At 42.6% G+C, this 14620-nt stretch overlaps 1 protein-coding gene across 1 annotated transcript in view; it reads left to right on the forward strand.

Annotated features, from left to right (window-relative positions):
- The first annotated feature begins 269 nt into the window (after positions 1–269).
- The window catches only part of IRF6 (interferon regulatory factor 6), a 119593-nt gene continuing 105242 nt past the window's right edge, over positions 270–14620 (forward strand). Inside the window, exons 1-2 of the mRNA XM_086919685.1 lie at positions 270–564; positions 8138–8449. Of these exons, the coding sequence (XP_086775811.1) occupies positions 270–564; positions 8138–8449 (607 nt within the window). The remainder of the gene's footprint in view (positions 565–8137; positions 8450–14620) is intronic.

The following is a 14620-nucleotide window of genomic DNA, read 5'->3' on the forward strand; positions in this document are numbered from 1 at the left end:
TCTGTCTTTCTCTCTCTTTCTCTTTGTCTTTCTCTCTCTTTCTGGGCCTGATTCACAAGGGTAATGTTAGACCAAAAGTCTAACTTTACTACTTTCGGAATTCACAAAGAGACTTCTACAGTATCTTTATGCCTGTGGAGGTTCCGCATTCGGGGCAAAGGTTCCACACTAGGGCAAAGGTTCTGCACTTGGGTTGAAATCTACACCCTGAGTGTGGGAACTCCGCACTAGGGGCGCAACCTCCACACTCAGGGGGGTAAATGTAATGAATGAATTTCCTCAGCAGTGCAACACAAAAGGCAGCCCTATGGCAGCATTTGACTAATGCAGTCAATGCATTGGGGGTGGATGTCCAGACCATCAAGGACATCAAAAAGATGTGGCAGGAGGAAAGGATGTGGGTGAAGGAAAGGTTCACTGGGATAGAAGTGGCCGGACCTCTCCCAGATGGACAAACTAGACCTCTTCTCCATCCCACACCACTTGAGAAGGACGTCCTCTCCACCATGCACCCCCACCTGCTGCATGGGCTACCTGTGAATGATGACCTTAATGTGGAGCCAGGTAATATGTGATGATTAAACAATTTTTATTATTTATTTAATTTTTATGTTTTATATAGAGCGAACAAAACCCTTTTGGGTGACAGAGAGCTTTACAGTAGTGTAGAGAAATAACAGATAGAACAGGAAGACATGTGGATGCAATCTAGAAGCATAGAAAATCAAAATAAATGATATACAAATAATAGAATATTAATAACAAAGTAATTAAGAGAATAGGCAGTGATATTATTGCAAAAAGGGAAACAGAGAATATATATAAGCTATAAACATAGGATTATACAGACTAGCATGAGTCCAGGACCAAACATATGCTGATGTGATGAAAGGCAACAAACAGATATTAGGGGAGATGGATGAAGGCTCTCAGTGCGAGAGGAATTTGTTGGATAGTAAAATTTGTACTTCCTTCCTAAAGATGGGTTGCATCTGATCTCAGTAGAGAGAGAGTTCCATATATTTGGTGCAATTCCGGAGAAAGATCTGTTGTATGTTTTTATTTTTTTTATTTTTGTGGCTTAAGAAGTAAGGAGGTAGTACTTCTAGAAGGCCTTTTACACCCAATAGGGTCAGTGTTTGGTCTGGCTAGAGGGGGATATTGTAGTGCATCACTTTTTGGTTTGTACAGCAATTTTTATATGAATTCTAGCCTTGAACGGTAGCCATCTTAGTGATTGAAGGTCGGGGTGATGCGGTCACTCCTGTTAGAACCAGTGAATAGCCTAGCTGCTGCATTCAGTGTAGCCTTTAATGGTATACGTGATATATGTTGGATGTCCAACATGGGTAGTACTGCCATAATCTAATTTTGATAGCACATAGGCTTGAAATGCCGTTGTGAGCTCAGCTACAGGGAGGAAAGGTTTTAGCTTCCTAAGAATGTGGAACTGCTGGTTAGCTTCTCCAGTGATGGTGATGATGTGTTTTTGCATGGAAAGGTCTTTGTCGAAGTTACGAAGGTAATACTTAGGGATTTGACATAGTGAATGATGTGTGGGGTACAATTCAGGACAGGGAGAAGGGAAAGACAGTCTTTGATGTTGGGGGTGGTGGTTGTAAATGGTGCAATCAGTAGGAATTCAGTTTTAAGGGCACTGAGTTTAAGGTGGTTATGGGACAGCCAGTGTTGTGTTTTAGTCAGGGTGTTGTTGAGAATATCGTTGATTTATTTAGCGTTGGGTATCGTCAGCATACATGTGGTATGAGATGTGGGAGTGTTTAAGGATTTTAGTGAGGGGCTCCATATATAAATCAGGGAGAACAGAGCTTTGGGGTACAACTAGTGGCAGTAGAAACTGGTCAAAAAGAGTGTGGTTGATTAGGATGCTTTGAAAACTGGTATGAAGAAAGGAGGAGAACCATTTCAACACAAAGTCAGAGAGCCCATCCAGTGTTCAAGAAGCTTTAGAAGGGCGACATGGTTAATAGTGTCAAAAGCTGCTGACAGATCCAATATGATAAGGAGGCATGATTAATTCTAGTCGAGTGAGCGTAGAGTGTCAACGATGATGTGGACCATGGCAGTTTCGGTGCCATGACCCAATCGTAAGCCAAATTGGCAGAGGTCAAGGAGTTGGAATTGCTAGATGTGACTGTGAAGCTGTAAGTGTACACTTTTTTCTAGAAGTTTGGCCAGAGTAGGCTGGTTTGAGATAGGGCGGTAATTGTTGGGGTTGGAGTTGAATTTATTTTATAAATGTTTAATATGAAGAGCAAATTTGACTATTGAAGTCACTTCAAGCTTGTGCATATATACATGTGTTTAATTTTGTCTATCACACTACAAGTCCCAGAATCCTAAGTATTGCAAATGTTAACTTCCAATGTCTTGTTCACAAACAGTGGCCCATCTCTGCTTGTGATGTCAATGTAGTTTTATATCTGGCACGTCAAATTGTGCAGGAATAAGTTACAATCATAGTTGTATTGTTTCTGCAATTAAGTAGCAATGTAAAAAATGATACAAAATCACCATTTATTTTATTTATCTGTTGATTTCTTCATTTCATTTCCATGTACAGCGAGAGAAGACCCATCCATTGGAGCAGAGGTTCTTGCACTTGCACTTGCAGGAAGGCAACGTCATGGGGCTGTTCAACCACAGGCACAACCTGGCACGTATATCTGGACAGAAATGGCTCCCATGTACTACATTATCATCAGAAAACCTATATTTTCATAAACTCCATCATTAGTCTCACAAGTGATCTTAGCTAGTGTATGTTGGTTTTAAGATGTGTCAATTAGAATGAAAATATTTTATTCTCATATCCTTTTAAGTCCTATGACATTCCCCAGGAAACCACATAACAGTCACCTCTGCTTCACATATGCGTGTGACATATGGTCAAGCACCACACGCTGGGCAGATGGTAGACCCTGGTAAGGTCACTGACAATAAACTATATTAACGCTCATAATCTATCACAATGGATGACATGTTACAGTATGTGGTGTGTGTCAAATATCCCTATTTTCACCCTTCTCTATATGCTCAGATATGGCCCACAAGAGTTTTGTACTTCATAACATTTTGACTAATGAAATAATCGTATGATGCCACTGTATCTATATATAGTGCTGTCATATAGGCATTTTAAACCACTGGCAGAAATGGGGTCATAATTTGGGAGAGAGCATCTCTGCCACCTCAGTAAACCCTCTCTGGTTAGGTCAAAAGAACACAATTCTGAGTAAATCTCTGACCAACCCCTAGGAATTATGGCAAAAGCAGCAGGCAATCCCTAGAGATGTGCATTCTAAGTTCAAGCAGTACCAACAATTCTAAATTAAAGAATGCAACAAAATAACCTTCCTAAACTAATTTAGCAAAAATATCGAAAAATAAATGAGAAAAAACACCATCAAACTAGGTTAAGAGGAACCAGAGATATAAATCTTTTAAATTTTAAGCCAAAAGGCATCGAGAAAAAATAAAGCACTATGGAACAACAGCAATTCGTGGAGGACTGGGAACTAGGAGGAACTTCAGGTCAACCAGACTGGAAAGGAGGTTCATTGACACTAAGTGGATTGTCCCAGAATAGGGTTTTACATTCAGATTCAGGGCCATAGTTAGAGTTTGATGGAAGAGACACTCTGTCACAAATGTTGCAGGTGTTTCTTTTGCCTCACTAGATGTAGGATTAAAGATGCCCTTTGTTCTGCCACCTGTTCCTGTCAACTCCCAGATAGCTAATCCCTTCAATGTGTTAATCAGTTAATACCCATTGGTCTCTCCTAGAGCAAACCGTTGTCCTCAGAGCCAGTCGTGAACTCTCCCTCCCAAGTATATTTATTCCAGTTCTGAAGGTGTGATGAGCGACAGAAGTGGTTTTGAGCCCGTTCTGGCTCAGGTAGGCTAAAGCCTATTTCCACAAAGTTACTTTTCTGCTTAAGTTATCAAAATCTGATTTCACCATTAAGTCTGATTTAAAAAACTAAGCAGGAACTAACTTTGAAGTATTTTTCTAGCTGGCGTGGATGTGGAAAATGAAGAGTTTATAGCCCATCTAAGCCTATTGAAGAAAAATCTAGCCAGGCTACCTTTGACTTTTGTTTCACTATGAGGGCACACTAACCTCAATAGATAGTGTGCCCTATTTTTATACGATAGCAGCCTGATCCCTAGCACGTGTTACCGCCGTGAATATATTTGAGAGGTGTAACGGTACATTGCAGCTCCCACATGACATTTAGCTTTCCAAACCATAGGTGCCCTCTATGTGCCATTTACAATGGACATATATGGGAATTACACAGGCCATATAAGGAGTTCCAATGTACAGCACATGCTTTAGAGAGGAAGCACAATCACTTCATGACTGTTTAGCAGTGGCAAAGTGCCCAGAGTCCTGTAAAAAGGCATACAATCTGGAGTGACCATGCAGAAAAAGCGGAATTTCTACACCCACCAAGCATATATATTGGCACAAGAGCCTGCAACATGCCAGTTGCACACATAATAATGCAACCAACACTCAAATGTATGAGTGATCTCACTAGGATTGAAGTCTGTGACATGCAGTTGTCACATATTCTGTGGCACATAATTAACTCTCTAATATATTTATTAGGACGTTTCATCAAGGATGTTTTATATTGTTGTATAATGTCAGGGAAAGTAATGGTTGGGTATATTTAAGGGGTAAAATTGTTGCTTACATTTGAATAAATAATTTGGGTTTCCACATCCTTCCCGACCAATCCTCTAGCCTTAAATCGCCCTTCTTCATTATCCACAACCCCTTCTTTGCTACAACTTTATTAGAAGAGGACATCTCAGCGTTTGTCAGGAGAACTTAAACCAACAGCGCAACCCTCTACACATGAGCATAAAGTACACAGACGATTCCTTTCCCAGAGATGTAACTGCCAAGGTGGTTGTGGACTAAGCGTAGTGAGAGGAGTTAATTTCATTAGACCAATTTGTTGTGAAAGAGCACCTTATTGGCAGTAAGCTGCTGTGGAGGTAAAGACCTTGATGGTGAAAGTACTAGTGAAAGATATATATGTAGCCTTGCCTGTTTACAGCAGCTAATTTTACTCAACATTTGTGTGACTTTACTTGTGAGAGGGTTCCAAGCTAAATCCTTTATTTAATTGTTTAAGTGCATAAGAAGGTGTCTAGTTTTATGGGTTAGGCCAAGGAACAATACAAAGAAAGGTGCTGATTGCTGTGTGAGAGGCAGATAAAAATACTTGCCCGCTGAGTACTAAAACGGCCCGCTAGCAAACTTCATGTGATTCTGAGAAGAATCTCTTCAGCAAACGTGGCTACCACATGAATATGATGATGCAGCCACCATCTTAGATGAAATGATTCTCCTCATAGTCCAATGGAGAATAGAGCATTATTAATTCATTTAATTTCTTTTTTTCAGCCAAGTGTATTCTTATTTTGTTCTCTCTCATCATGGCCTTGTGGGGGCCAGTATTGCTCGCATTACCATGTTTGGTGCACTAGTTGATAATTCATCTTTAATGGCCACAACTCTTACATTTTTATATATTTAAAATGTTCTCATAAGAACCAGCCCTGTTGCTTCACAAGGGGTCTTAGCAGATCATACAACCCCAAACTTTGAGTTCAAAGAAGTACACAAGAAACTAAATAATTTTCTGTCTCCCAAAAGGCTCCTAATCTTATCCTTTAGGAGCATGAGATTTCTCCACATAAAAACCAACATTCATGTAGCATGCTCCAGCTACAACAACATTATAGCAATTGCCTTCCAAGGACGGCAAGTGCTGTGGGGAAGTTGTGCCTGATGATCCAAAACAGTATACCGTCAATACCAACAAGAGAGAGAGGGCATGAGTTGACACTCCTGTACCCCAATCAAATTTATAAATAACAACAAAGGATTGACTAAGTGGAAATATAAATAGTGCTTAAAAAATTAAATTGTGAAGTCTTTTTTTTAGCTCTGTACTGTGAATGTGGTCATTACACCCACAAGCACAGGTACAAAGTATTTTCTTTCTATCTCCCTGTGAGTACCCAACAAACTCCCCTCTTAAGAGGATACCTCCGGAGTGCAATTATCACCCAAGACTATCATAAGAGGAAAGGGGAAAATCCTTTCTTTTTTTGAAGGACCCTCACTCACCACTAGTTGGTGACATGCTTCATCATTGGGTCCCCACTGGGGTGACCGAATGTCCCCCCAGCGTGATACAACGCCTGGTTACAGCGGAGCGGGATGTGGTGAGTGTAACAGTGCCCAAATTAGAATGTGACTATAAATGAGGGTGCAAGTATATTAAAAAATGCAAAGGTTGTAGCCTTTACAAAAATCTTTAATAATGGCCAACCTGCATTGGATTAAAAGCAAAGTGAACGGACTACACAAGGTTCTGAGTTAAGGAACCGGAGTCCTGTTAGATATCAAAAATGGTCAACATGTTTCTGCTGCTTTGGCAGCAATGTCCACTGGGCCAGTGGTCAACTCTAAATGTAGCAAGCTGAGTACCCTTGCCATGGCGTAAGTAAGGTACTGCACCATGGAGATGTCTGCCAAACTCAAAGTCAGGTCCTAAGTCTTTGGTGCATTCATGTAAGTGGTCAAAAGATATTGATAATCCCGCACTGCCCCTCTTCCTAACCAATTTTGTAAATTCTTTATTAATTGTCATTAGACGAGATTTTCCATTCATTAAGACTAGAAGGCATGCTACAACATTTCAGTTTCTTTGACACTATATTGTTGATGTCCAAGTGTAAATCACTGGGATCAAAACTACGAGACCCATGACTTAGGACTTTATATAAATGGCAACATATCAGTACATCTATAAAACAAAATTGGGATTGTTAGCTAGGAATAAATGCCAACCTCGGTTTGTCTTAAGTGCCTGATTGTCCTCAACATATTTGGTATTCTTTTTTTCACTTGAGAACTGGGTCCGCAAACTTTTTTAACTTGTACTGTTATGTATTGCCTCAATCATTCATTTAAACATTGATTTTGTATTTATAAGCCATTACCGGCCAGATTTAGGTAGTGAATTAGTGATCGCTGAAACCCCATGTGAAATATAGAGGCAGAAACAGCCAATCGCAAAATAAAGATTCGCTAAAACCAATGGAAAAGACATAGCGATTCCTTATTTAGCGAATATGCCACACGACTCACTATTTACCGAATCGCTAAATAAAGTCGCAAAACAAAGTACATAAAATCGCTAATGCCGATTCCATCAAAAATTGCTAAATAAGAGTCGCAAATTACCACTAACTCTAAGCAGGTGGTAACCAGGTGCACAGCATAAAAACAGCCCCAGAATGCATCTGCGTGAACACAATGGCGGCCCTCTATGTCATTGCAAGGCGGATACGGATACAAGCTGCAGCTCAAAGGATCTGGAGACGACAGGAACGCGTATACAGACCGAGCAATCTCACTATTCCAACTCACAGAGGCAGAAATCCATGAGAGGTACAGGCTTCACCCAACCACAATCCTGGACCCGCTAAGTGACCTGCACCCACTCCTGGAACACCAGACACCAAGGGCGCACCCAATATCTCCATATGTACAGGTCCTCTGTTGCCTGCACCTACTAGCATCCAGCAGTTTCTAGGGGGTAATAGCTGTGGCTGGTGGTGTCTCACAAAGTTGCCTGTCGCGCTTTTTCAACAAATTCCTGGATGCCATGATGCCAAGGATGCACCACTATATCCGGTTCCCCAGCACACAGGTGGAACTGCACAAGACAAACATGGACTTTTATCAGAAGGCCCAGTTCCCACATGTAATAAGGTGCATTGACGGGACACATATACCAATCTGCCCCACCCTCTGCTAAGGAGTACATCTACCATAAATTAACACATTCCAAGATACAGGTCATATGTGATGGGTCTCACATCATTACCAACATCGTTGAAAAATTTCCAGGGAGCACGCATGATTCCTACATCTTACCGAACAGTGGAATCTATACCCATCTCGCTGGGGGTGAATTTGGAGAAGAATATCTGCTAGGTAAATCAATGTGACACACCCTGATGTATACCTTTGATGTATCTATTGTTGACTGTGAATAATCCTTCTTCCTTTAACACCTAGGTGACAGCGCATATGCGGTGCAAGCATTTATCCTGACTCCATACCTCAACCCATCTACCCCAAGTGAAAGGAGATTTTATGTTAGACATAAATCTACGCAGAATGTGGTGGAGCATACATTCAGACTCCTGAAAAGCAGGTTCCACTGCCTCCACAAAAGTGGAGGTGCAAGGCAGTACCAGTCTCTGACCTGCTGCAAAGTGATAGCAACATGTGTCAAGCTGCGTAACCTGGCTACAAAGAAAGGAACACCTGCGGAACTCACTGAATCAGAGGATGAGGGAGAGGATTGGCCACAGCACAGTGCTGCAGGTGCAGCAGCACCAGATGGGAGACACTGACGGGCTGAGATCACACACAACTATTTCTGAGCAAGTAATGAGACAAAGCGAGTAACTGCAATAGCGTTACGGTGTTTTATTGACCTTAAGTCAGGCAATAGGACAGCACACCACCTGTCACCTGCTGGTGTGACCTCAGCAGGTGACAGGACATTCTCATCCAGTGAGTTGGGTTCCCTGGGTGCCTCTTCTGTCTCCCCTTCTGCAGCCTGGCATAATGGCTCGCCTGTGGATACAGAATGTCCATTTACTCACTTGTCTAGCAGCATTTGCCTTACAATAAATTTAATGACTTGCAATCTAACTGCCTGTCCCCCGCTTGCTTATTTGCTGATGTGTGTGACATGCATTTGGGTTCAGTGGATTGACTGCTATGCTATTAGTTGATAGTGACTACATCTCCAATGATGTTTTGCTGATTATTGGCAGATTATTGGCAGACCATGGACTGGAGTGGGATTCTTGCCGGGTAATTGGGGATTGGGGTTAGGGAGGGTGACACAGTATGCTTTGCATGCATCTTGCCTTGTCTGTTGGCTCTTGTGGCTGAGCTGACTTAGTCTCCAATGCCACTCACGCTCTCCGGTTTGAGGGGGGACTCCACCATTTGTTCCAAGGGAGTCGGTGCAGGCGCAGTTGATGTCCCCGCCTGTCTTTCTGGATTGTTTGAGCCTGTCAGCCACCCTCTCTTTTGGTACGTTTGTGAAGGTCGCACTAGCGCTTCTTAAGATCCTCTATTGAGCGCTGGGTGACGCCGATGGAATTTAATTTCTGCTGGATTACAAGCCATATTTTTCTTTTTTGCGATTCAGGAACGTGCAGTGATTTTTTTCCAAACAGCTGGTCATGATCCTTCACTACCTCCACAATCAGTACCTCCAACTCCCTCTCACTGAACGTGTGTTTTCTCTTCCTCTCTCCGCCATCCTTTCCCTTCTCCTGTGTGTCCATGGTATTATTGGTGTGTCTGCAAGGTGGTTGCTGTGCAGCTCCTGGGGTTTTGCATCTTCTCCCTGCCTCTCCCACAGCTTCAGGATCAGTGTAACTGCATGGGTGTGGCCACTTCCTGGTTTGAGGTCATCAGGAAGCACAGGATTGGCTGATTCACTGATTTGCGATTTTCTGAAATACCGCATTCGCTAAATACCAATTTTGTAATGTGTATTCGCTAATGCCGATTCAGTAATAGGGATTCTGTATTTATTTAAGCGGATATTACCGAATCGCTATCTTTTAGCGATTTTTTGCTACATCGGGAATTACGAGTTCTTAATAGCGATTCGGTAAAAATCGCTATTAAGGAATCACAATTTGGGTTTCACCAACAAATGGCCCTATATTGTTTTTTTTAAAGATAATTTATATAGAAAAGTTCTTTATTTATCCATTAGAATACAAATACAACGAGTTCAGCCAACGCGTTTCACTCCCACCAAGGAGTTTCTTCAGGGCACTAAGTGAAGCTCTCCTGTTTTCAATTCAAATTCTTGGTCAGTCCTGTTTCTTTCATTAGTTGTACGTTTGTCTTGTATCAACACAGTATATGTCTTCACTCGTGTATTTCCGCGTTCCCAATAATTATGGTTGTTAGTACCCAAAGTGATTCAAACAGGCCACGTTGTTGTCTTCTCAGTTCATGTTCGTTGTAATACTGTATTTAGCGGCGTCCTGCTATAGTGTCGGCATGGCTGGTTCCAGCTTGGCTTGGAACCAGCCATGCCGACACTATAGCAGGACGCCGACACTGATGTAGTCTTGGCCTGCGGTCTCCTATGTGCGGACTGAACATAATGATGTGGTTGTAGTGTTCAACCCCCCTCTTTTAATCACGTGCTGCATGTGTCTGAGGTTCCGGTACTTGCTGAAGCGTTTAGCGTCTGGAGCTGGGGTACTGGGCTCCGTGGCCTCTTGGGGTCTGAGGCCATCAGCTGAGCTAAGCATAAAGAACACGAGGGCATCCAATGATCTTCCACCCCATCTCTGCAGTTTTCAGAGTCCCCATTTCCCTGGCTCGTCCCACACACGGTAATAGCGGGTCTGGTAATAGAGGCGCATTACCGTAATGGCGATATTAGCGGCCACCTTTAACTGGACCCATGGCCACTTTCAAGATGACGCTTAGACCTCCGTCTGCAGAGACAGCTGCACCTTGGTGTTTGGTCGGGAGACGGGGCCTTATGGTGATCGGACACTGGCTTCGCTACCTGCAGCCCCTATGCATTGCCATGGGGTGGGCGCCTCCTTGCATAGGGTTTTTTTACGTCCCCTTTGTATTGCATTGGGGTGGGCACCTCCTTGCATAGGGGTTTCCACAGTCCCCTGTGTATTACCATGGGGTGGGCACCTCCTTGCATAGGGTTTTTGTACGTCCCCTTTGTATTGCCTTGGGGTGGGCACCTCCTTGTATAGGTTTTTTTTACGTCCCCTGTGTATTACCATGGGGGGGGCACCTCCTTGCATAGGGTTTTTCCACGTCCCTTGTGTATTGCCTTGGGGTGGGCACCTCCTTGCATAGGGTTTTTCCACGTCCCTTGTGTATTGCCATGGGGTGGGCACCTCCTTGCATAGGGGATTTCCACATTGTTTTTGAGCCCCAGCACGGTCTCAGGCGTAGATCGCGACCGCGCCACGTTTTCACAGCTCTCAGCCCATGCGAGGAGCACTCTCGCAAAATATGTTTTCCAAAGACATGGGCGGTAGTTTGAGGCAGGCTGAACGAGAAGATGCCGCCACGTCACTTTCTCGAATTTTATTAAATTGCTCAATGTATCTTTCTACGAAACGCATTCTTTCAGCCAAATCTGAGATTAAACAAGCACTGGCAAGGCCAATAGATCTGGTTATAAGCCTCAGGTTCCCATGCATGCAGGCAGATGCATTCACAAGTGCTTTTTACATGCTTTGCATGCACAAATGCAATGAATGGCATTACAAATAGTCTCACTGGCTTTGCCAGATTTATTACAAAACACTTTAATTTCACTTTAATTAGTCTTTATTCGATATATTTCAATCATAGAAGACAAAACTATCAAAAAGGATTGCCATCCGTATATAAAGCATATGGATGATGAAAAATCTGATATTACTAACAGCGGTTAATTGACTAACGCTTTTCGGTGCTAAAATGGAACCAACATGAGGGGACAGAGAGAGCTAAAGTAGTCAAACACTTCAGGAGGCTGCAGGACACGCCCACTGAGCATTCATTGAGTACTCCACTGGGCTGAGGAAGGATGTGATTGGGCTGTACCTGCTGTCACAACTCAGATGGGAGACGCACTGCTTTTGAAGCATGTACTTGGACATGTACCATGTGTTGTGAATTGGTACGACCCTATGTGCTCGTGCCTGGGTGGATGGCTCTGCTCAACCTGCGAAGGTGAGTAGGCGTTGGCGTGAAAGAATTCCTCAATGCATTATTCGTTTCTATTTTATTGGGACAGGGGCAAGAAATTCCTAAGGACCTCTCACAATAGCTTTCTTTTCCCTGTGAGAACTAAACGGTATTTCCGGTTTTCCGTTGAGCATTCCAATCAGTGTGTGAGTCACTACGATTCCGTTAGGACGATTACCTTTGTTCGATTCTGTTTGGCTGACCACTGTATTCTAGCTCAGCGGAGGCTGGACCCCCAGCGCCATTAGCACGTGCAAAGGAGAAGACGTCAATCAACCCCGGAAGCCACGCCTACCTGTCAAGCTAGCCTGCCACCCATGGAGAGAAGTGACCCCACATCCGGTTCAGAGGAAAACAATACTAACGTGATTAAAATCATTCTGAAGCACCAGTAGACAACTTCCCGAAAGGTGTTGTAATTACCTTCAAATGCATTGAACCATATCAATGAATTCGATCATACGGTCTCGCAGGGTGATATCTTTTAAACTGGCATTTTGCTTCTTATATAGATGCAGAATTAGCACATCACTGTACTTAAGCTTTTTTTCATAGAACCTGACGTAGCCCTAACAGTGAAAATGCAAAATGAAATTGTTGCATGTTCCACGGCTCTATCTGTGTGTGTGTGTGTGTGTGTGTGTGTGGCTCTGTGTCCGCGAATAGTCTCTACTACTCTAATGCTCACCTATTGCCATTGTAAATAACAATACCATTTATTTATGTTTTAAAAAAAAAAAATGTCATGAGCAATGCCAATAGCTCTACCTTTAATAATGTCGAGACCATTGCATTGTAAATGCTTGTTTAAATGTGCTCTTCTTTTATCCTTTCCAAATGGAGGTAAATAAAACCCGAGGAAATAATATTAAAGTAAATAAAGTTATTTAAAATTGATCAAAATATAAATAAATATAAATTAATGTTTAACATATATTAACATAGTACATATGTATAATTAATTATAAAATATTTAATGAGCTACAGGTTATTAAATTATATGATGTGAAAATATTACAATTTAATTTCATTGAACATTATGCCCTATTAGTATTTTTTTATTTTAAGTCCCTACTGCTGTTATTTTCCATGGAAGGGTGTTGTAGTATCTACAATGGAAAGAAAAATTCTTTGAACAATGCAGTGGCACGTCCATGGGATTTACGGGGGCGCCCTCGTACACTACTATCTTTATGGCGAAATTTGAAATGGATTATATCAATAATCCCGACTGGCAAGACGGAGTGATTCTATTTAAAAGATATATAGATGACATCTTAATAATGTGGAAAGGCGACAAAAAATAACTTGTAAAAAACATTGAAATACTAAACACAAGACATGAACAGATTAAATTTACTCACCAAATTGATAAACATCAATTACCTTTTTTAGACGTCTTGGTAACCATTGAAAATAATAAAATCAAAACCAAGTGTTCCGCAAAAGTACAGATCGGTAAAAGCTGCTTACATTTTGAAAGCTTTCATCACTACCCCCTTAAAAAACATTTACCACTGTCACAATTCATACGACAAAAGAGAATTACTTCAAACCCTGAAGATGCAACAACCACTATCGACAACCAAATCCAAAAATATTTGAAACGAGGATACCCCAGAGAAATATTAGAGGAATCCAAGAAGAAGGTCATGGCCATGAACAGAGAATCCTTACTAAAAAGCAAAGACAACTCAGACTCTAAACCCATAGTATGTGTACTGAAATATTCAACAAAATCTAAACAAATCGCTAAAATAATGAAAAAACACTGGTCACTAATCACTCAAGAATCTGATCTTAAGCCTCTTTTTTCAGAACACATAACCTTGGCCTATACCAGATCAAGAAACATAAAAAAGCTTATTACAATTCAAGATCGGGAAAACCAACAAGAAATATTTAAGGGAATGCAAAAATGTGAAAACTGCACCCACTGCAATAACGTTATGCAAGGTCAAATATTTACTCACCCAATGACAGTTCAGAAAATCACTTTAAAACACTCTGGTACATGTGACACAAAAAACGTCATCCATGGAATAAAGTGCCCATGTGGAAAACAGTGCTATGTCCCGGTCGGCTTTCGACCGGGACATAGCGCTGAAACCACCATGCTCCACATTGTCAATGGATGCTCCTTCAAGCCCTGGCACCAAGAAAAAACTTGTCTCCTAATCCTCCTTGATCTATCCTCGGCCTTCAACACTGTCAACCACGAGATGCTACTCGAACGCCTCAAACTTAGGGGGTCATTACGATGGAGGATTTTCCGCATCCTCCGAGCCGGCGGAAGCCACCGCCGGCCCGGAGGATGCGGAAAATCCTCTGCGGACCCACCAGGACCCACCGCCACATTAGGATGGCTGGTGGGTCATGGTTTAGGTCCGCAGCTTTTCCGCCGCGGCTGGCTTACAACCGCGGCGGAAAAGCACTAAAGTGGTGACGGTGTCTCTCAGACACTTCAGCCAGATTAGGATGTGCTTGGGAACATGCTTTTCCGCGGCGGCTTTTCCGCCGTGGAAAAGCATGTGTAACTTCACTGCGGGGGCCTGTTGCGGGCCCCCTAGGTGTAGTGGGGGGTGGGGGGGTGCACATGGGGGGTACCTATGGTACCCCCTGCATTTGCGTGCACAATGCAGCAGGCACCGCGCGGTGCCTGCCGCTTTGTGCACGCAAATGCTGTGCATGCTTTTTTAACATTGCTGCGGGTGCAGCATGAAGCTCCACCCGCCGCAATGTTAA

The sequence above is a fragment of the Lissotriton vulgaris genome, chromosome 5 (genome assembly GCF_964263255.1).
Source record: "Lissotriton vulgaris chromosome 5, aLisVul1.2, whole genome shotgun sequence".
Taxonomy (NCBI): domain Eukaryota; kingdom Metazoa; phylum Chordata; class Amphibia; order Caudata; family Salamandridae; genus Lissotriton; species Lissotriton vulgaris.